The sequence below is a fragment of the Dermacentor andersoni genome, chromosome 9, assembly GCF_023375885.2.
Source record: "Dermacentor andersoni chromosome 9, qqDerAnde1_hic_scaffold, whole genome shotgun sequence".
NCBI classification, from domain to species: domain Eukaryota; kingdom Metazoa; phylum Arthropoda; class Arachnida; order Ixodida; family Ixodidae; genus Dermacentor; species Dermacentor andersoni.
The window spans coordinates 83,028,431-83,049,663 of NC_092822.1; the positions used below are offsets into that span (position 1 = coordinate 83,028,431).

General features: G+C 45.1%; 1 protein-coding gene and 1 pseudogene across 1 annotated transcript; one reads left to right on the plus strand and one right to left on the minus strand.

Moving 5' to 3' along the window:
- Nucleotides 1-229: 229 nt before the first annotated feature.
- On the plus strand, nt 230-17,484 carry LOC126528315 (uncharacterized). The gene is made up of 3 exons (XM_050176193.3): nt 230-355; nt 3,396-4,551; nt 16,924-17,484. The coding sequence occupies exons 2-3, from the start codon at nt 3,586-3,588 to the stop codon at nt 17,389-17,391; spliced, it is 1,434 nt and encodes a 477-aa protein (XP_050032150.1). The 5' UTR covers nt 230-355; nt 3,396-3,585; the 3' UTR covers nt 17,392-17,484.
- Nucleotides 17,485-18,568: 1,084 nt separating this feature from the next.
- LOC126528677 (U2 spliceosomal RNA) lies at nt 18,569-18,714 on the minus strand (annotated as a pseudogene).
- Between the last annotated feature and the right edge of the window lie 2,519 nt (nt 18,715-21,233).

A 21,233-nucleotide genomic window follows, 5' to 3' on the forward strand; every position in this document is an offset into this window, starting at 1 on the left:
AGTCATTTATACATGCTTCATAATATTTTTGGTATGTTCCTACATTTACTAAAAGCAGCTTTAAGTGTTGGCTGTGATAATGTCTTCAGAGTTGCATAATAAATGAAAATACAACGTTTTTCCATAATGTGGAAACTTTTTGGCTACATTTCTGTATGTGGCCAAAGTTCGCAACTTTTCTGGCTACTTTCCGACATTTTTTGGCGACTTTTCACATTTTGGACCTGGCAACCCTGTTCTAGCACACTGTAGTTTTAGTTTGGTAAGGCAACCGCGCTGCATTTTGTTTGTTTATATCGTACGGTCATTCTATGGTACGGTATGGTGAAAAGGTTGCATGGTTCGCGCAGTCCAGGTAATTACCGCATTTTTCTTTCCCCACAAGCCGGCGCATTGCCCTGCTGCGCGACGACGGTCGTAAGATAGCGTGTCATAGAACGATAGAACTGTGTTGAGGCCACAACCACCACTGGGACGGCTTTATCGATGTCGAGTGTCACTGCATAGCCTCCTCTATTTATAAATAAAGGAGGCTATGGTCACTGTGACTTGCATTCTGCCAGGGGGCCACGTCAAGTGAATGCCCGGAAAGGTGGCCAATTAACAAGCAAGGGTTAAGATTTTTGTAGTGGTGGTGTTCGTGCAGCAGGAACCACGGCCGCTGGATATATTTATTATTATTATTCAACCGCCGTGCAGGGACGGTTGCATCAGGCGTGTGCATAAATGTATGCCTACTCAATCGGCTGTCAGCAGCACGGAGACTTGCTAGACGTGACAAAATATTGCGGTTTGTTTCGTTCCTCGCCATGTGCCGATGCCATTTGAAGTCTCTCAACTTTATCTGACCTACAAATGAACCGCGACATGAGGTATAACAGTATCCTGTTGGTTTCTGCGATCAAGTACTTGCTGCTGTGGCACACTGAACAACCATGCTGGCAGTTGATTTTTTTTTTTTCGGTGTATTTGCCTCAAGGTATTCGCAGTAAAAAAGTGAACAAAATTGTGGTCTTCTTGCTGAGAAGTTCTTTCCATGCTACAGTTGCATTGCATCTTGTCGAGAAAATGCATTGGTAGTTCACCAATCCTGACATTCTCTTTATCATACAAGTTGCGTTTGCTTTAAGAAAGTGACGCACACATTACCCTACCGCAATAATTTTATCAGAACAATCTTTTCTTTTGCTCAATGAAAATGTTTTCTCATTCATTCAAACTTCTGCATACGGTTTGGTCCACTGTTCTAGGGAACATGAGCGGAAAACTCGTGCAGTATACACAAAAGCCAGTTTTGATGCACCTTTGGTAATTGTTACCTTTAATAGAGAACTTGAGATTGGGGGGTGCAAGTGGCTTGCGTCCCCTAACCTAATATTCTCTATTATGTCTGATTTAGTTGAGGTTTTGACAGAAAGCCATATGGTCAAGTAAAGTAAAACATACAGGAAAATGGCCATTGCTGAAACAGCTTATGTAGTCTTAAATATGCGATGAAGTGAATTTTCATAGACCACACTGTGCATTGGTCTTGTGTTGGAGCTGCTTTCTTTCTTGCCACATTATGAAATTTACAATTTTGGCTTTAGTCTTGCAGAATAAATGTGCATTGAAGCATTTTCGCTCGTGCGTGAGAAGGTGGAAATGGTGTGTCAGGTCTTCACACCTCCTGAGCACTGTATTATATGCATATAATGGGCACGGTTCACTATTCACCATTCTTGAAATACAATATTTTTGTGCTCTGTTGTTTACATGACTACCATCCTTCTTTGCACCTCTGTCTTCACTAGTAATTTATTCATATTTTGGCCATAAGTCAGCTGGAGTTGGGTTCATTGCCCAATTTCTCTTGAACCTATGTTGTTGCTCATTGGGTGCATGTTTAATATGTTTCTCTGTGCTCTTGTGTCCATTGCAGCAATGCTTGCTAAGCTTCTACTGTTGGGCTGGTCACTGGATAACATAAATAAATGTAGCTGGGGTCCTAGTGCAAAAAGCCAGCTGCATCATCAATGAAAATGATTGTGTTGCAAAACGAGATTATGCTGTTTTGGCATCAAATTCTAGTGTGCCAATGAATACTGCCATTTTTGCAATGTGCAGCATAGATCACTTTCTAACATTGTGTTCATACTGAATTGATCATGATAACATCACACATAGTGGGGTTGCAGGTGACCTTTGGTGCTATGTGCATCATTTTCTCCATACTGCTAGTATATTGCAGTAAGTGGTCACATAATTGAATCAGCATCTCTTCTCCGCACTCATATCAAAACAGAGTAAGCAAGCAGTTGCACAATGGGTACATGAGCTTCACTTTGTAGGCATCTGCGCTTTTCTTAAGTGTTTATCTCTACACCCTCAATGAGAAATCTGCAGTTATATCAACAGTAGTCTTCTGTGCACTCCAAGGTTCAATGAACTCTGCCGGTAAGGGTCATCCGGCTGCTCTGATAGCCATACATGTTCCTGAGGTCACTTGATCGTCACTGCAAGGGTTATTTCACTCGCTCAGTAGGAGTCCTGCTGGCTCTGTTACTACGATTGAGATCACCATGAAATGCTGTGTCTGACTGTTGTCCAGGGAATTGCACATACATTTATTAATGCAGCTCAGGAGGTCACTATTTATTGCTGGAAGAGAACCCAGTGGAATTCGACGAAACTATATTATGTCTGTCACATTCATATTCGCTAAAAGAGTCTTAGAAAAAAAATTTTTCCCCCGCAGTGTGTTAACTGGGTGATGTGCAAATGAGATCAGTCTCAGTTTGAAGAAAGCAAGCTTATCCAGCATGACACTACCGAGCAGCATTGTGCTTGGACATTGCTTGTGAACACCACAGAGAGCGCTGGAAGACTTGCAAACTCGCGCCTAAACAAGAGCTCTTATGCAGGACGTCGCAGAGTGAGGAATGCCACTGGGTGCCGCTGTTCTACTTGTTGCCACATAGGCACTGCCTCTTGTAAACTTGAACCTTCTTTAAATTGTAGGACACATTAAAAAGTGCACAAAGGGATATAAAATATATAGGAAGCTCTTTTTAAACAAAAAGCATTGGGCACCTAACGACAGCCAACTTAACTGCATGAATTTGTGATTACAGGGGTGGCTCCAGTGTTGGCGCCAGAGTTTTGCTGTAGTGCGTCTTGGCATGAAGCTTTGTGCAACTTTGTGCCAACTGAAAAATTCTCTTTCTATGGCTAACGTCCTGTTGGTTTCTATCATTATGGATTCCATTATTTTGTTTTCCACAATGTGGTGACACTTTTCAGTTGGTCATCAATTCCTATACGCGACACAACCACAGTCTGTGACAGATGCCCTCTCACAGTAAGGTTAGATACTAATGCTTACATTTTATGCTTCTGGTTGTCTGCCACTGCAGGTGCATCCCAAAAGAGCTGTTATGAGGAAGCAGATGAAAGGGCACGGAATCACAAGTGCATAGCCTGGCCTAGGGAAGCTACCGTGCCTTCACCCACCCACTTAAGCACTGACCATGCCTTCATAGCGGCCATAGAAAAGATAAGGACACCAATTTTTTCTAAGAAGGAAGAAGGGCCCAGTTGACAAACATGCCAAGAGACTGTCAAAAATGGATTGACAACAAGTCGGGCTTGGTCAAGAAAGACGACGACATGCCTTGTTCACCCTCCCCCGGTAAAGATTACAAGCACACAGTTGCTGCACAGGAAAATGAGTGCGACTCGGCCATGCCAATCCAAACACAGTGGCTACAGGATGTACAAGTGAAGAAAGAGCCTATCAATGATGTTCCTTTACACCAACAGGAGGAGTGTAGTGTCCAAGTCTTAGAGCCACTCTTGAAATGCAAAAGTGAAGCTCAATGGAACTGTGACATTCCTGATCAAGCTGAGCAACCTCGAGAAGACTTTGGCACTACAGCATCTACAGTAAAGCTGGAAGAAGGGATGCAGCATTCTGACAAATGCAGAGTGGACAACGAAGAGCGAGCCTCCAATGTAGAAGGCCAGTTCTTCAAGCTTGCCCGCTGTACTTCTCCCGACGGCGAGGTTTCACTGCAGGCTCGGTGCCCCGAGTCCACCAAAAGCACCACGAGTCTGTCAAAGCCAGGACGCCGCCGCAGAAGCACACGGCGGGCTGTCAGCGGCACGTCATCAGGCACCAGGGTGCCACTGCATCTTCCAGAATCGCCTTTCTCGAGAGATGGTGATGATGTGGCTGCCCAGGAGCCTCCGGACGTGCGCTACCACTGTCCGTGCTGCAATATTGCGTGCCCCGAAGAGAGCTCCCTGGCCATTCACGTGCGCTGCCATGAAAGTGCCGGTGACAGGCGTCACTGCTGTCACCTGTGTCCTGCCACGTTTGCTCAAAAGCATGGTCTGAAGTACCACCTGAGCCAGCACTGGGGGATCAAGCCGTGGAAGTGCAGTGACTGTTCCTACGCATGTACCACGAAGCACGCTCTGGAGCTTCACATTCGCCACCGGCACAGTGGCGAGCGACCATTCAAGTGTGACTTCTGTGACAGGGCATTTGCCTCTCATTCCATTTTCATGGCAAGTGCCCTCTTTCCATCACTTAAGATGGATATTGAACATAGAGCATAGTGCTAATACATATGAAAAGTAAAAATTTGTGATTTTGTATTTGCTGAACCAACTTGAATGAAGTTTGGTTGATTTTAAGAATGTTAAATTGTAGGGGCTCACAAGAACAAAATTTCGATTCAGGCCGTGAACTGTGTTTCAAGGAAAATATAGATGCAAGTATGACAATCAAGCTCACAATTACAAGGGCTACTTTATTTGAAAGGTCCGATCAGTTGCAAAATGATAATCACAGTGAAAATCAAAACTGTTTAATTCTGAACATTTATATTCACTTTCCAGCTACTTCTCTACATAGTCGCCACGCCGATTGAGACATTTGTTGTAGTGTGGTACCAACTTTCTGATACCCTCGTTGTAGAATGCAGCCAGCTGTACTTCCAGCCAATTCTATATGTTGATTCTATATGTGTACAGTGGGTGGTCAAACACTTCACCATCATTTATTATTCCCTTAAGGGTCCCTTCAGGGACATTACATAAGGGGGGGGGGGAGACAGCGATAGGAAAGTGCCCTACATCAGCTCAAATAAAACAACAAAGGTAACAGAAAAATAAACAATAAACTGTGTAGAAAACATCAGGTATAAACAGACCAGTGAAAATATCTCAAACTGAGTAGCAATAAATTTGAAGAAAACTGTACACGTAAATGTGAAAAACGCTAAACAAAAGTGGCAAAAAAGAAGAGAAGGAAAGATAGGCGATGACACAAGCAACTCGGATTGCTGGGAGAGGAAACGTGAGGAAAAATGGCTATATTGGGTTCAAATGGGCTGATAGTAACTGCCTAAATTTGGAGGGATTTGACTCTGAAACCACGGCTTTGGGAAAACTGTTCCATTCTTCTATGGCAATGGGGAGCAAGGATTTGTTGAAGGCGTTGGAAGAACCATGCAAATGCTGTATGCAAACGCTGTATGTTAAGGAAGTTAAAGAAACGGCGAGATGAGCGTAACGGAGCATGTAATAAGTTCTCGCGTAGTGCAGGAAAGTTAAAGTATAATTTATGAAAAAGACAGAGCATTGCAAGTTTCCGGCGGAGTGCTAGGAGTTCGAGTCTGAGAGACAATTTCATGTCAGTAATGCTATGCCAAGGCGAGTACTGGGAAGTTATGAAGCAGGCTGCCCGGTTCTGAATGGCTTCGAGCGACTGAATCAAGTAAACCTGGTGAGGGTTCCATATGGCTGAGGTGTACTCCATTTTAGAGCGGACGTATGTTTCGTATGCTAGTTGCCTGATGGATGGAGGGGACATAGCCAGCGATCTTCGGATGAAACCAAGTGTTAGCACAAAGTTTCGTGATATAGTCCACCCAAGTTAACTTGTTAGTTATTTCGACTCCCAGGTACCTGTATGAGTTTGTTACTGATAGTGCCGTGGAGTTCAGCGAGTACGGGAAAAGGGTAGTGGAACGTTTACGTGAGATGTGCATGCATTTACATTTCGAAATATTAAGCTGCATAAGCCAGTCAGAACATGATTTCTAGATTTTGTTTAAGTCATCTTGTAACGATTCCTGGTCGGTATTATCGGCGATGCGGCGATAAATGACACAATCGTCCGCAAAAAGACTGACGGATGACAAAATCCCAGACGGCAGGTCGTTGATTAAAATCAGGAACAGAAGCGTAGCAGGAACGGAACCCTGGGGAACTCCAGAGATAACTTCAGTAGTTTCGGACGCATGAGTGGCGATGACAGTGAACTGTGAGCGGTTAGTTAAAAAGCAGCGAATCCAGGATAAGATAAGAGGGTCAAGTGATAAGCATGCAAATTTACACAATAGACATTGGTGAGGAACGCGGTCAAATGCTTCTGAAAAATCTAAGTAAATGACGTCTGTTTGGAATGAAGAATCTAAATTAAGTGAAGATCGGTTGTGAATTCAAAAAGTTGGGTTTCGCAAGAGAAGCCTGCCCTGAAACCATGCTGTTTGGGAAAGAAGAAAGAATTGTGATCGAGGGGATTTGCAATATGGGAGTAGAGTATATGTTCGAAGAGCTTGCATGAGATGCTTGTTAATGAAATGGGACGATAATTAGAGGGGTCAGCACGTTCGCCACTCTTGAAAATTGGCACAACCTTGCTTGATTTCCACTCGTCCCGAATTTGACTGGTATTGAGGGACTGGGTGAAGATGAGTTGCAGGAATTGGCTTGTGAAATGTTTCGTGCCTTTAAGTATTTTAGCAGGAATGTTATCAGGTCCGGGTGAAGTAGACTGCTTGAGGTTATCGATGAGCTTTGAAATTCCTTCAAATGTGATGGTTACGGGTGGCATTGGAATAAAATTTAGGCTCGGTAAAGTAATGCTTTTATCAGCTGGCTTGTGGGTGAAAACTGAGGTAAAGTAGGAATTCATTGTGTCTGATCACTCGTAAAGCGGAACGTCTGTGCCGTCATGTCTCTTTAAGGATTTGTTATAGGAACTGTTCTTGTTGGGCATTAGCAAATTCCAAAATTTCTTGGGGTTAACACGCAATATTTCTAGAAGATCGTGACTGCAGAATTTTCTTCTGGATGACCGCAGTAATCTAGTGTATTCGCGAAGGATGCCGAAGTATTTTTCCCATTTTACAGGTGATCCGGAGTTCTTGGCATTTTGTAAGAGGCGCTTCTTTTTTCGTGATAGCTTACACAGTGAGTTAGAGTACCATGGCTTTGTGGCATCCCCGCTGATGCAGATGAGCGGGACGTAGACGTCTACGAGTGATAAGATTTTGTGCTTAAAGAGACACCAATTTTCGTTCATGGATCTCATAGCCATGGACGCATGAACGGTGGTGAAAAAGTGTTCGAGGTCGGAGTTTATGCTTGCGAAGTTAGCTTTATTGTAATCACGGATGTATTTGATGGATGGTTGACAGGGGGAGATTTCAATCATCAGGTTAAAGAACAAGAGATTGTGATCGCTCAGCCCACTGTGACATGAAAAGGATTGAATTAGCTCAGGACTGGAAACAAGAATGAGGTCAAGAATATTTGACCCTCGTGTTGGCTTATTTACTGCTTGGAAAAAGTTTGAAGTGAGAACGATTTCAAGGAAATCTTTAGATTGGCGAGATGATGCAGTAAGAGCCTCCCAGTCGATGTCCGGGTAGTTAAAATCACCACAAAGTATTAGATTGGCGTGAGGAAATTGGGATTGCAAGACTTGAACTACAGAGTGAAGGTCCGTAATAAAAGAATGGTCCGTGTCAGGTGCTCGATAACATACAACTAGTATATTGGTACAAAAGGGAAGGCAAATTTTCAGACACATTATTTCGCTGTGGCTGTTTATCTCGAGTAAAGCGGATGAAAAAGTTGAATTCACAAGATCAAGAATGCCGCCTCCCCGGCGACCTATTCGATCTCGCCCGTAGATATGAAAGCACCGGTTGCTGTGAAGCAATTCTGAATAGTGAATATCGGGTGTTAGCCAAGATTCAGTAAATAAGGCGATGTCAGTGCTATGGTCTTCTAGGACGGCCTCAACTATTTCCTTTTTTGGCAGGTAGCTTCTTATATTTGTCAGTAGGACAGAAATTTTGTTAGCTTTAGCTGTGCGCAGGCATTCGACAGCTGGACCTGCGGCAGGGAAGTGTCGCGCGGGACTTGCGTTAACCGCTATGAATGTAGTTCTACAACGGAATCTGTTTCGGCATTGTAGGTGAATAGTTTTCTGCCGATAACCAACTTATCAAAGCGGATCTTAAATGATGTGTTAGTTTGTTGGCCATAAGAAAAAAGCTTTTTTCGGGCTAGCCGAACTTTAGCTAAGTAATCCTCATGAACTGAGGATGTGGTTCCTTTAAGTTTCTGTCCTGCAACAAGAATTCTTGATTTATCTTTAAAGTGTGCAAGCTTAACTATGATTGGACGGTTTTTGCCTGACTGGAAACGACCTAGTCGGTGTGCACGTTCAATATCTTGGCTACCAATTGTAATACCTAGGTATTCGGAGCAGAAGGAAGTAATGTGGGGCCTCAGACTGGTCCCAGCTTTCACCGAGTTTGTCCTGAAGTCCGAGGAACAATAGGCTTGTGTGTCGCAAGCGGTTTTCAGCGTCGTCGCACTTGTTTGTCAGTGCTTTAACGTCTGAAACAAGCTGGGCCAAGTCGGTGTTTGTTTTGGATGCAGCTACTTTTTCTGGGTTTGTTTCGATAGTTTTTTCAAGTATATCGACGCGCGCTGAAAGATAATGCACCGAGTCTTCAATGTTCATTTGAGCGGACCAGATCAAGGCAAGCTTGGCAAGTATGGTGCTCTGAGCGGATTCAATACAAGATATGGCTTGGTAAATTGTTTCCAAAGACGGCGGAGCATCGTTTCCGTTCGGGCCTGGGTTTAGTTCAACATCACCAGATAAAATGAGGAGAAGAGAAATAAGGTGGGCGTAGAGCCAGTGGAAGCAAGCAATACACAGCATCCTTTGGCAACATTCGATGACGTCTTTGCGACACGACACTGCTAGCAAAAATGGGTTGCTAGAGCGACACTACGTGGCATGGGGAAGATACATAACCTGCAGCAGATGAAAAAAGGGCCTCTGCATGACGAGTTGCGATGCGGTGGTGTGCCCCAAATGACTCCAGTGGTACAGCCGCTTATATAGGTGCCGGATTCCCGTGCTTGTGCCAGGTTGCCAGTTGACAGACTGGTCCACTGCTGGAAGCAGCGGATGCAGGTCGACGTGGTCGTTGTTGATGTAGTCATCGTCAGCTGGTAGCCAAGCAATCTTGTTGACGTCATGCGGCCCAAAAAAGCCTGAGCTTTCAGCGTTGGAGCGTGAAGTGGCGGGACCCCATATCAAGATTGCCTGCAGCAGATGAAAAAAGGGCATCTGCATGACGAGTTGTGATGCGGTGGCGTGCCCCCCCACCGAAAATGCTGCAGGAGCTTCTTTGTTGCAGCTGCACTATGCGGCCACACATTGTCATGAAGAAGGACTGTACCTGATGACAACATTCCTCTTTGCTTGTTCTGAATTGTTCTGAATCATTTCAGGAAGACTGTTTAGATTGCTCTTTTGTTTCTTCAGTTTGGTAACAGACCCATATCTCGTCCCCTGTGACAATTAAAAAAAACCTTCTCTTTCATCATGGTAGTGTTGAAGAAACATTAAGGCTACGCCCATTCGCCGTGTTTTGTGATGGTCGGTCAACATCTTGTGAATCCACGTTACACAGAGTTTGCGGTAGTGGAGTCTCACACTCACAATGGTATAGAGAACTGACCGTGAACATTTAGGAAACGAATCACTTAACACAGAAATCATGAACCGATGATTTTCTCAAAGTGCCTGATCCACTCACTGAACAAGATCATCGGACGACACTCACTTCCTTCCCTGCATTCCTGCATCATGAACGCTTGTGCGTCTTGCTTCAAAGTTCCTGCACCATTTCCTCGCTTTGCTGTCACTCATAAAAGTTGTTCATACTCATAACTCATGCATTGATGAATTTTGGCTGCATTGCACCCCTCAGCATGAAGAAATCGAATGACCGCATGCACTTCACACTTAGCAGGAGACTCTATTGCTTGAGGCATGTTTACATGCTCACTGCAAATTGACAACTGCGACCTCACGTGATTGACGGGCATACTAGAGACACTGCACAACGCATAAACGTACAGCGTCATCAGATTTACACTGTGGTTTTCATTTCCTGACCGATCAGACCTTGAAAAATATATAACCTTCATATATATCTCTCTTAACTACTACAATGCAGATATTACAGTTCTGTAAGATGCATCTGACGAGCTGTTTACTCTGCAGTTTTCCACCACGTAGCTTTCTTATTGAATATCTCATCATCATCATCAGCCTATTTTATGTGCACTGCAAGATGAAGGCTTCTCCAAGTGATCTCCAATTACCTCTGTCTTGCGCCAGCTGATTCGAACTTGTGCCTGCATATTTCCTAATTTCATCACCCCACTTAGTTTTCGGCTATCTTCGACTGCACTTGCTTTCTCTGGAACCCATTCTGTAATCCTAATGGTCCACTGGTTTTCTGCCCTATGCATTACATAGCCTGCCCAGCTCCTCTTTTTCCTCTCCTAATGTCAGCTAGACAGTCTGTCGCTGCTTGCTGTCTGATCCACACCGCTCTCTTCCTGTCTCGTTTAACATTAGGCCTAAATTTTTTCGTTCCGACACTCTTTGTTCAGTCCTTAAAGGGACACTAAAGGTTGATATTAAGTCAACGTGGACTGTTGAAATACCATCCTAGAAACCTCGAAACGCTTGTTTCGTGCGAAGAAGAGACTTATTTCAAGAGAAAATGCGTTCTGAAGTGTCCGCGTACCTCTAGCGCAGTTCAAATCGCCTGCCTTCTGATCGAGGAATGGTGACGTCATGGTCTCATAGTGACGTTGCTCGGTCGGTGAGTAAAACGCCGGCCGCAGGCGGCGCTATGGCTTTTATGCGGAAAACGCAAACGCGCGGCCAGAAACAGAGCCAAGACAGAGCCAACAGCAGCGCGAAAGCAGAACTATGGTGGTTAGTGGAAGGGTAAGCGCGCGACGATAAGCTGGTTTTTATTTTATGACGGCAACTTCGACGCTCGTTGAAATGGACGACCCTGATAACGACACATTGGCTTGCGATGCTGGGCTCGACTTCAGCTATTTAAGCACTGATGAACGTGACCTGCTGCTAAAAGCTCGCGTTGCGTACTACTACGACGATGGCCTGCTTTGAAAAGTACTCCACACGACTTCAGTAAGTCGGCGTTGAACTCGTAATCCTCTGGACGAAAGTGCAGCGAGCGCACTACGTGATTTTTCGGCTTTGCCAGCGTGCTGTGGCAGAGGTATAGCACTTAACCACTTCGAACGGAGAGGTTCACTTGTTGGCACACAGTGATAAGTAATGTTGGATTCGCCGCTGCAACTGCCCTTGACCAAGTTCTGCGGACCATTCGCACATCCCATGACATCACATGGACGTGGCATTCTCGCTGCTTGTTCCAAATGCAAGTTTCGCGAGCCATCAGGACCACCGCAGCACGACGCGATAGCGAAACAACTGGTACTCCAAAGCACGCGCGGCGCAAAGTCGAGTGAAAACGAAACCTTTCGATCACCCACACTACTCAAGGGTAACGTCAAAATGTAATTTTTTCTTAGAATCGAACAGAAGTAGACAAGTACCATTTTCTTCTGTCTTATAATCTAATGAAATTATCTTTTTAATATGAGTAGTTGAGTAATAGTGACATAAATTATGATGAGGAGTGTCTTCGTCATCGGGCTAGTACCGGAACGTCGCTGGGGAGTCTCAAATCGTGTCATGCATTTACGCTCTGTTCCTGATTATATTGATGCCATAGACGTTCTAGAGCATTGCTTTATCACTTTAACTTGACTTCATAGTAACCTTTGGTGTCCCTTTAAATTGTGCTCGAGCTTTTTTGTTAATCTCCAAGTTTCTGCTCCGTATGTTATCACCGTTAGAATGCAATCATTGTACACATTTTTCAACGACAGTGGTAAGCTTCCAGTCAGGGTTTGGTAATGTCTGCTTATGCACTCCAACCCATTTTTATTCTTTAAATTTCCTTCTCATGGTCAGGGACACCCATGAGTATAATCGACCTAGATAAACATACTCCTGCACAGACTCTAGAGGCAGACTGGCAGTCATGAATTCTTGCCCCCTTTCCAGGTTATTGAACATTATCTTTGCCTTCTGCATATTAATCTTCAATACTACTCTTACACTTTCCCAGTTAAGGACCTCAGTCATTTGCTGCAATTCACCCCCAGGTGTTTTGACAAATTTTGTTTTCTCTCCCTCCTCAGGGTGTCTACCAACCGGGAAACTGGGAATTCTCAGGGATTTTGAGTAGTCTGGAAAAACTCAGAGAAAACTTAGGGAATTTGTGCCTCTGAGTTTTCTCTGAGTTTTCTGAGCAACAACAAGCAACAGGCTGGAGGAGTTGCCAGTGTACAACCAACTTTCCGGATGCCCAATAATTTGGATGGCTTCGTGGCACCACCTCGTGCCCCATAGAGTCAATGTATCAGACCGTCTGAAATTTCAGACGCAAGAACCCTTTGCAGTCCGATTTTCCGGACTTTTTGCCGTGACCGTAGGCCTGAAACAGCATTAATGAAAGCTACCACCGCTGCCATTCTGATTACCTCGCCGCCTCGAACCGGTGCTCTCGCATGTGGATCCGTTGGCAGCCGTAGCCACCACTGCGGCAACGCTACACCTAGTTGCTTCGATGTTCGCTATTAAGCTTCTTGCCGTTCGCTGCTGAATTTGCTGCTGTCAGCAATGGCACCAACTCTGCCTTTGTGGTCTTTGCAATTGCCTTAGAAGCTTGGAAAGCATGTGCGTTGCATAATGGCGGTTCCTGACAGTCAGCTTTGCCTCTGTACAGAAATGTTACTTGGTGAAGCATATGCAAAAGTACTGCAGTGAAGCATAAGCGTGGGAAGGGGCTATGACACGGAACAGAGTGTCTTCCTTAATTATAAACGCTTGCACCTGGGACAGAGTGTCTTCCTTAATTATAAACGCTTGCACCTGGTATTTCCTGCCACAGTACGAGCACTGATATGCCTAATACATGTACCAACAGGCCTTCAGAGCGTTTTCGAATGTGCATGTAGCAGTTTGAGCCCTTAAGAGCATTAAATGACATACATTTATTTTTTCCAACTGGCCGATTTTTCGGACGTTTTTGCGGCCCCTAGAGAGTTCGAAAAAATCGGACCTGGACTGTGCAACTGACCAAGAAGCTGCTTCAAATGGTCCATGGAGCGAACGAGTGGCGGAAGAAGGACAAGAACAGAAAGAACCTACGCATTGAGGAATGAAATGGAAAGAAAGCACGCTGCCGCCGTTTTGAAGGAGCTTGAGTTCAAAAAGTGTTAGCTGATGCCGAGATGCAGGTGTCCCTCATCCAAACCAAAATAAACTCTTTAAAGCAGTGGAGCACTACACTGAGGCTTTGTGCACAAGCTGAGAGTATGTCAGGACAGTTGACATTGACTTACGAGCTGTTGAGAGAGAATCTCAATTGGGACAAAGTTCGGGCCTCATACCACTGAGTTTGCTGTCAGTTGATAGAAATAGCTCATATTCGAAAATATTTCTTCTGTATGCATCTCCTTTTTATTTGTATTTGAGAATGTCCGACTCGATTTGCAATTTTTTTCGAATATTTTATTTGCTGTGCATTTTAATAACCCCTGCCTTCTATTCTCTTTTTTAATAGCATAAGCACTACTCCTTAGTATTCAAATTGGATTAAGTCGTATTTAAAAAAAAAAAATTCATATGCTTACTAGAGAGTGACAGCATTGGGTGGTATTGTTTCAGCCCATCTTGACATAAAACTTAGTTCTGCGTCACTCAGGGAATTTTGCAAAGGCACTCGGGGAATTTGGAGCGAGCCTAGACCTCACTAAGCTATGGTGACTGCAGATTGCCCCTACCTAGCAAAGCAACGAACGGGGCTAGTTGGTGGACGTTCACGATTGTATTGCGCTTAGTGTTACACTGACGAACGTAAGGAAGAAGTGAGACGTATGCCGTTGTACGTTGACGCGGACGTATGTTCTGCCACACACGTCCGCGTCAACATACAGCCGCATACGTCTGCGTCTTGTTCCTTATATTCGTCAGTGTAACACTAAGTGCAATACAATTATGAACCCTACCTAGCACTTCTGAAATTTATGTAACAGAGTTCTAAGTACAGTGAACAAAATCTTAACATGCATTTTCGTCTACTCTAAATGCTTTATGACTGGTTTACGAAGTTGTAAGGACTATGGATTCTGGCACGCCGTGCACCGACTTGTTTGCTGCTGCAGTTTGGGCATGCTCAGCTGCTAGAGTTCTGAGAGAACACTGTGCCAGTCCTGAACTGATGATAATTTTTTTTTGTAGCTGTTGACTTTGTAATTATAACTACGAAGACTCGATTCAGGATTCCACAGATAATTACAGCACCTTTTCTGTGACCTGTTCATAGCGTGCACCAAGTGCAGTGGAGCTTCGGATATGGAAAACTAGACTATCCATATCACCGAAAGCAGAGGTGATAGTCATTCTATATCACAAACAACCTATGCGCGCGTGCCAGTCATCCTGGTGCTGTAGTTGAAGACCATACAATGACCACGTCACTGAAAACTGTCAAAGTTGACCCGTCCAATTGTGCACTTCTCTTGGAAATGCAGGGGAAACCTGTTCTCCTCTCTTGTCCCACCTAGTGCTGAATGAACTCTGCTTCTGGCAGCACGGTTGTACTGTGTGTGTATGCACTGGTGGTGTGATACTAGGACATTGTCACATCAGGTTTTGGTGATCTGAATAGTCTCTTTTTCGCGTCAGAAGTCGCACTGCAGTAGGCATGCAGTTTGGATCGTCTTCATTAATAAGTAATGTAATTAATTATTAGTTCCTCTCTCAATGAATTAAAGGTCTAAGCTATACAATAAAGAAATAAAAACAACAAAACCTTTGTCAGCAGTACTCTTTTAAGAAAGGAGGAGTTGCCCTAGGCTAATGGTGACCATGGGAGCACTTTCTTCTGGTGTCTTGATAAATGGACCCCATGGCACTACTCTTGGGGGGCGAGAGGTGGGGGGGGGGGGCTCAGGGCCAGAGCTCCAGCCTTCACAGCCTCCTTAATGCAGTGTTGGTCCATAATTTTTCCTTTATCAAGTGCTTGCCAAACTTGTTGCTGTGCTACTGTTTCCTCCAGTGCTTGCCTCAACAACGCAACAGCATTTTGATCTAGAACCATTGTTTGCAATAGGTGGCTTTGTGGACATGCATAACCTGCTGTAAGAATAGCTGTCATGAGTACCACTTTTTTATCTGCTGGGCAATATTGCCTGGGCTCCCAAAGCACCTAATATTTTATCCTTCTGCGACCACACTTTTGAGATGCCAGAAACATGATAGCAATGATTGGTGATGAAGTTACGATCATTGCTTGAGTGAGTTATCTAATGAACATTTGGGAATGTTTAGCCTAGTTGGACTATCTAAGCAGCAGTTTCTGTGAGGTCTTGTTGGCAGTCCGTGAGCGTACGTTGAGTTCGCCTTAAAATATCAACTCTACACGATTTGTGAACTGGGCTTGCAAAACGATATTAACTGTTGCTGAATTGGGATCAATTGGGGAGGTCTCGTGCAGTAGTGAAATAACTGTAGAAGTGCAGGTTGGTAATTTTATGACCTTATAGAGGTGGTTAACAGTTGTGCGCAGTAAAATTTCAGTTACGGGAATGAAGTTACTGGAATCTGGCGTTCCTGTGTTATTCCTGCCTGTGGCTTCTCCAAAAGTGAGAAACTTGTTTTTGGTTAAGTGGATGTGGTGAACTATCTTGGAGGGTGGAGGAGAGGTGTGCCATGAGAGAGTCTGCAAATCGCTACAACAGCTCAAGGAACCATGAAAACGTGCTCCTTTCATGCGCACAACATAGCTAGCTCACTGATACAGTGAAATATTGTTAACTTGTTACTCATTAATTTCGGAAATCGAATCATTCATGCTTACGCTCTGGCCCCGGCTAGCCATACATGCATTATTTTATGGCATGAAATTCCCTTCAATTCAAGCATAATTGGTCATGCAACATTTGACTTGGATGACCCTCACACCACCCCTGCACAATTGTACAACACAAACGAGTCATACATACATCCGTCATACATAGCGTACAGTTTAGATGTTCGGGAATAGGAAGCTACATTGAGGCTGACATGGCCGCAGAAGTTCACAACCAGAAATTCTTAGGTTGCATAGACACTGTGGGAGCAAGCAAATCCTGCCGAATGCATGCGATGCCAAGAGGGTGCATATCCATCACTGTGCTAAGGCTCTTTGCTGATAGGCTAAGTGCATGTGCAAGAACAAAATCATGCTACGACCATGCGCAATGCAACTCTTAAAGCCACACATTAGGATTGACAAACTGCTGTACAATTCAAGTGTGATGTAAAGAACATTCGAATCTTAATTACGTGCTGCACCAAATACACTCAAACTTCACTAGCTTGCTCCACACAGCTTGCTGTGGCGTGTATGGATTAACATGCAATGCACAATTCAGGTTTGCAAATTTGTAGTCATCACCCTTTTGAAGTGCAATTGGTGCAAAGGGGAGACAAATGCTGGCTAGGGCGGTAGGAAAGGTAGGCAGTGTGGTGAAATTGAGTTTTCCCAACCTGAGCAACAGAGCCAGTTGATGCAAGGACGCAGGGGTCGTTAGACGTCTAGGAGAGGCTGTCGTCCTGTAGTGAACGTAAAAAGGCTAATGAAGATGCTAAAAATTCTTTTGTCCCCAATGCAGGTCCACAGACGCATCCACACAGGCGAGAAACCCTATGCTTGCCTACTGTGCCCAGCCACCTTCAGAGACTGCAGCGCCAAGCGGAAACACCTTCTTTTGGCTCATAGCACCGCGAGGCCCCACACTTGCGAGCACTGCAGCAAGTCCTTTGCCCTGCCGGAGCAGCTCAAGCGCCACGCGCACACACACACCGGCGACACGCCCCACCTGTGCCACTTGTGCCCTGCACGGTTTACTAGGCGCTCGTCGCTTGTGGTTCACGTGAAAAATCACACAGGCGATCGCGCGCACCACTGCGAGCAGTGTGAAAAGCGCTTTGTGACTGCCGCGAGACTCGCGGAGCATGTCAAGTGCATGCACTCATCAAAGCCGGCGTACCCGTGCAAGCTGTGTCCCAGGAAATACAAGCACAGTGGTTCCCTCAACGCACATGTCCGAGCTGTACACCTTGCTGAGGGGAAGACGTGAACCTTGGAACTGTCTACGTATGCTGGAATCGTGCATGTGGTAATGTATACTGACATGTAAATAAAGAAATGCCTATTTTATGTAACTAAGAAATCCAAGTTCTGTTGAGTACTGTATTTATGGACATAATGCTTGCACTTCTTTTCGTGGAAAGGTGATGCAAAATTGAGTGGGGGGAATGGATAACTACATGGGGAAGAGAGGGAGAGAGATAGCAAAGAGAGGAAACGCAGGGAGGTCAACCAGACGAGCATCCGGTTTGCTACCCTACACTGGGGGAAGGGAAAGGGGGAACAGAAAGAGGAAAGCGGGATAAAGAAAACACTCTGTGCACGCAGCAAAGCGCCTGGAAATCAGTCAAGTCAAAGCAAGTGCTTCGTTGATACGTTAGGCTGCCGTCATTCTGCTGTCTGAAGCTAATCTTGGTGCTTGATAGCTGGTGATGCACGTTGAAGTCGCCAGTGAAGACCAAGGAGCCGGTGGGCATCAGCAGCACGTTGCAGTGCGTGGGAGTATATTCGTAAGCTAAACCCCAGCCGTTCTGACTTCATTTCAAATATAATGATGCGGATGAGCCATGATGCTTACCCAAGAGTTGCAAGTACTGAATTGAGAGCATCCAGCACTTGCATTGCACCTCGCGCTGACGGAGTGTGCAGGTTATTTAAGAGCATTCTAAAAGTATTCACCAGAGACCAGAGCATCATAGGTGGGGAAAATTTTGATAGAACATTAGAGGTGTTAAATATAAAAATGAAAAATGTAGCTATAAATCGGGGGTTCTCACGCCTGCCACTGTAACCTCTAGCAAAATATACTGCCAAACAGCAGAGCTACCTTTGTATAAGAGTGCAGGCTCTGTACCGTGTGTCCCAGCTAACATTAGCCAAGCTGTTCAATGAAAAATAAAGTTTAAGAAACGCGGTGCACGATGCGATCTTAAGACCTACCGTGTTCGGTCGTCGGGCCTCTAACAACCGAACACTGCAGGTTTTATAATTGTATCCCGCACTGCGTTTTTACAGAGAAGCTGTTTATGGCTAGGGTTCCGTGAAATTTTCATGTGGGCAAGCAAAAGCTATCATCATCAGCACTGGCTCGTACCACGTTAAGCAAGCAAAAAATGCAATGGGTCATCCCTCTTGTAATGCAGGGGTTATATATACTCTGTGTGCAAAAACCGTGGGCCGACCTGCGCCAATGGTGAAGCAGGCTTCAAGCACTCCGCCAACTTGCAAAAATAAGTTTGATATCTTCGATCCAAATAGAACCCATATCAGATATCAAGCTGATAAGAACAGATGGTACACTTTGACCCGCTTTGGCCACGTCTACGTTCGCAGCGCCCTCTCATTGTCGGCGTCCCAAGTGCTTGTGTCTCCTTCCGCTCTCCGTAGTGGCAGTCCGGTCAGAGTGTTGTGCGTGTCTAGTTTCCTCCGGCTCCTTGGGGTGGAGGTCTTTTGGTCAGGTAGATACCAATAAAGGTTTCTCAAATATTTGCTGCGCAACCCACGTCAGCCATGTCTACGTTCGCACTGCCTTCTCTTTTTCGGTGCTCCAAGCGCTTGCATATCTACTTTCCTTCCGCTCTGCCGTGGTGGCGGTCCCGTTGAAATGTCGCATGTTTCTGCTTTCCTCTGGCTCCTCGGGGCAGCGGTCCTGTTGTCCATGATAATGTGTATTTAAAGAAAACTCGGTGTTGTGTGCTACCCAGCTTCACAGTGTGGAATGGCTCACGATTTTTTTTAAATGTTTTTTCATTGCACAGCTTGGCTAACGTTAGCTGGGAAACACGGTATGTATACGCATGCAGGAGCTGTAAAAACCATTTATTTGCACACCCTAGCAGAACCTAACGTCATTGTGAGTAAATAAAGTGACTTTGTCTCGACTTCCTCACAGTTGGTGTCAACACAAACGTTGTAACGGACGAGTGTCAGTGTGACAACTTTCAACGAGCAATAATTATTCGATCAATCGCCAGGGGGCCGAGAGCATTGAGTAAGTGTGCTATTGATTCTACGGGTGACTGCCAGTCTTTATTTCACAAACATTTCAATGTAATGGCTACCTTGTTTTTCTGGAATGTGAAAACTAGCTACAACCTCAAAGCGACCAGCATTTTACTACAAGGAAACTCTTGCAGTTCCCTCAGAAACCATTGCAGTTGGAAAATTAGCGCTAGTCCAGAGACTGTTCTTAATCTGCAAAGCTTTCAGTTTTTCGTTTTTTTTTTTTTTTCTCCTGAAAACGAAGCTTAGCCAATCGACTTCACTGGCATTCAAACTCATTCCTGGGACGATGTGCATTCGAGTTGTGGGCTTGCTAACCACTGCATTACTGCACACCCTTGGATATGTTAATTTGTGCAGGGCTTCCCTCGCGTCACGCAGGCTCCGAGAGCGGTGGCATTTGTTCACGTATTTTGGAGGTCACAACAGGCAGTGCAATAGCGGGAGAGGATGATGGCATGCCAAGAAAAATGATTCATTTAGTTAAATATTATGAAATGGCTGCGTCCGGCTGTGAGAGCCCGCCGCTTTCGCAGCAAAGTTGAGGCCCATAGGAATTGCCGATTCTTTTTGTACAAGTCTGCAGGGCCAACAAGCGGTGAAAGCAGCACCTTGACTGGTCATAAGGAAAAAAAAAAATTTTCTCGCTGCAATCTTTGTCTGGATGAAAGCAAAACAATTCCCCTGTCTATCTAGACTTCTTCCAACGAAAACAGGGATCCCAAGATAATGCTGCGTAAGCTCCAGACAACATACACACTAGGTTACTAATACAGCACAAGTTATTGCCAGAACTACATCAATATGTTGTCTGTATTGATGGTTGTAGTACGGTTGCTAGTAGATTTTTGTGATTAGCGCCTTGGTTCAACAGCGGACAGCACAGAGTTGCTGCATATGTTGCCGGCTCCAGGCGACGGAGGCATATGCAGGAACTCTATAATGGCGAGGAACTCTAGGATGCCGCACTGAACAGCGCCATGAAAGGGGGAGTTCGTTCAGGGCATGTGGAACAGACAGCGCACCGGATAAATACAGTGTGCAAGGTGCGACTGGCGCGTTGTACCATGGTGGCACATTATTTTTCCTAGGTAGCGTTTCTGAGCTCGCACATCACAAGTTTCTCTCTGCACCGAACTTCTGCAGCGAAGATGCAAAGCCACTAACAGTGGAGATAGGCTTCTGATTTCACTACACCTTTTGTTTTCAGTGGTAAATGCAAGTACTTTACTTCTGTTGTTCCTTGGCCATGATTGGCCCTTGTGCCTAAAACCCCATATGCAACCATCATCATCACTTCTATTATTATAACTGGTCGCTGCAGATGTGTTATGTTATGTTGGTATGACAAGAGATCACTACCACAAAAATGAACACAAAAGGGTCAAGAAACGGATGTCTCGCTCAACAAGTGCCCTTAATGGCCTGGGGAGTAACTTGTGTGAACACCCTGAATTTTTCATTGGAATTGCATGCAGTATCTCATTCACATGTCTAGATCTCTCAAATACTTGAGCAGTATGCTGGCAGAAGGCTTTCTTGAAGAAAAATGGAACAGACGTGGACAAAGTACTTGACATTTTGCCCCCAACAAGGGGCTCTGTGAGGCCCTGTCGCCCGTTGTTGTGGTCGGTGGCTGTGGTCGAGGGTTGGTGGCCAGAGATTGGAACAAAGGCGCCATGGCAAAGGGCACGTGCACTCACATTGCGGGGCACGAGGACCTTTCATCCGCTCACGTGTTTCACAGCAAAGCTGTTAGCCCCTTGTTGGTTGAGATTTTTCGTGGGCTCGTGCTCACCCAATGACAGTACCGCCACCTAGCGGCCGCGG

Coding starts and splice junctions, on each gene's coding strand:
- LOC126528315 (XM_050176193.3), top strand. CDS start 3,586: ATGCCAAGAGACTGTCAAAAATGGATTGACAACAAGTCGGGCTTGGTC. Junction 4,552..16,923: donor CCTCTCATTCCATTTTCATG/GCAAGTGCCCTC, acceptor TCCCCAATGCAG/GTCCACAGACGCATCCACAC.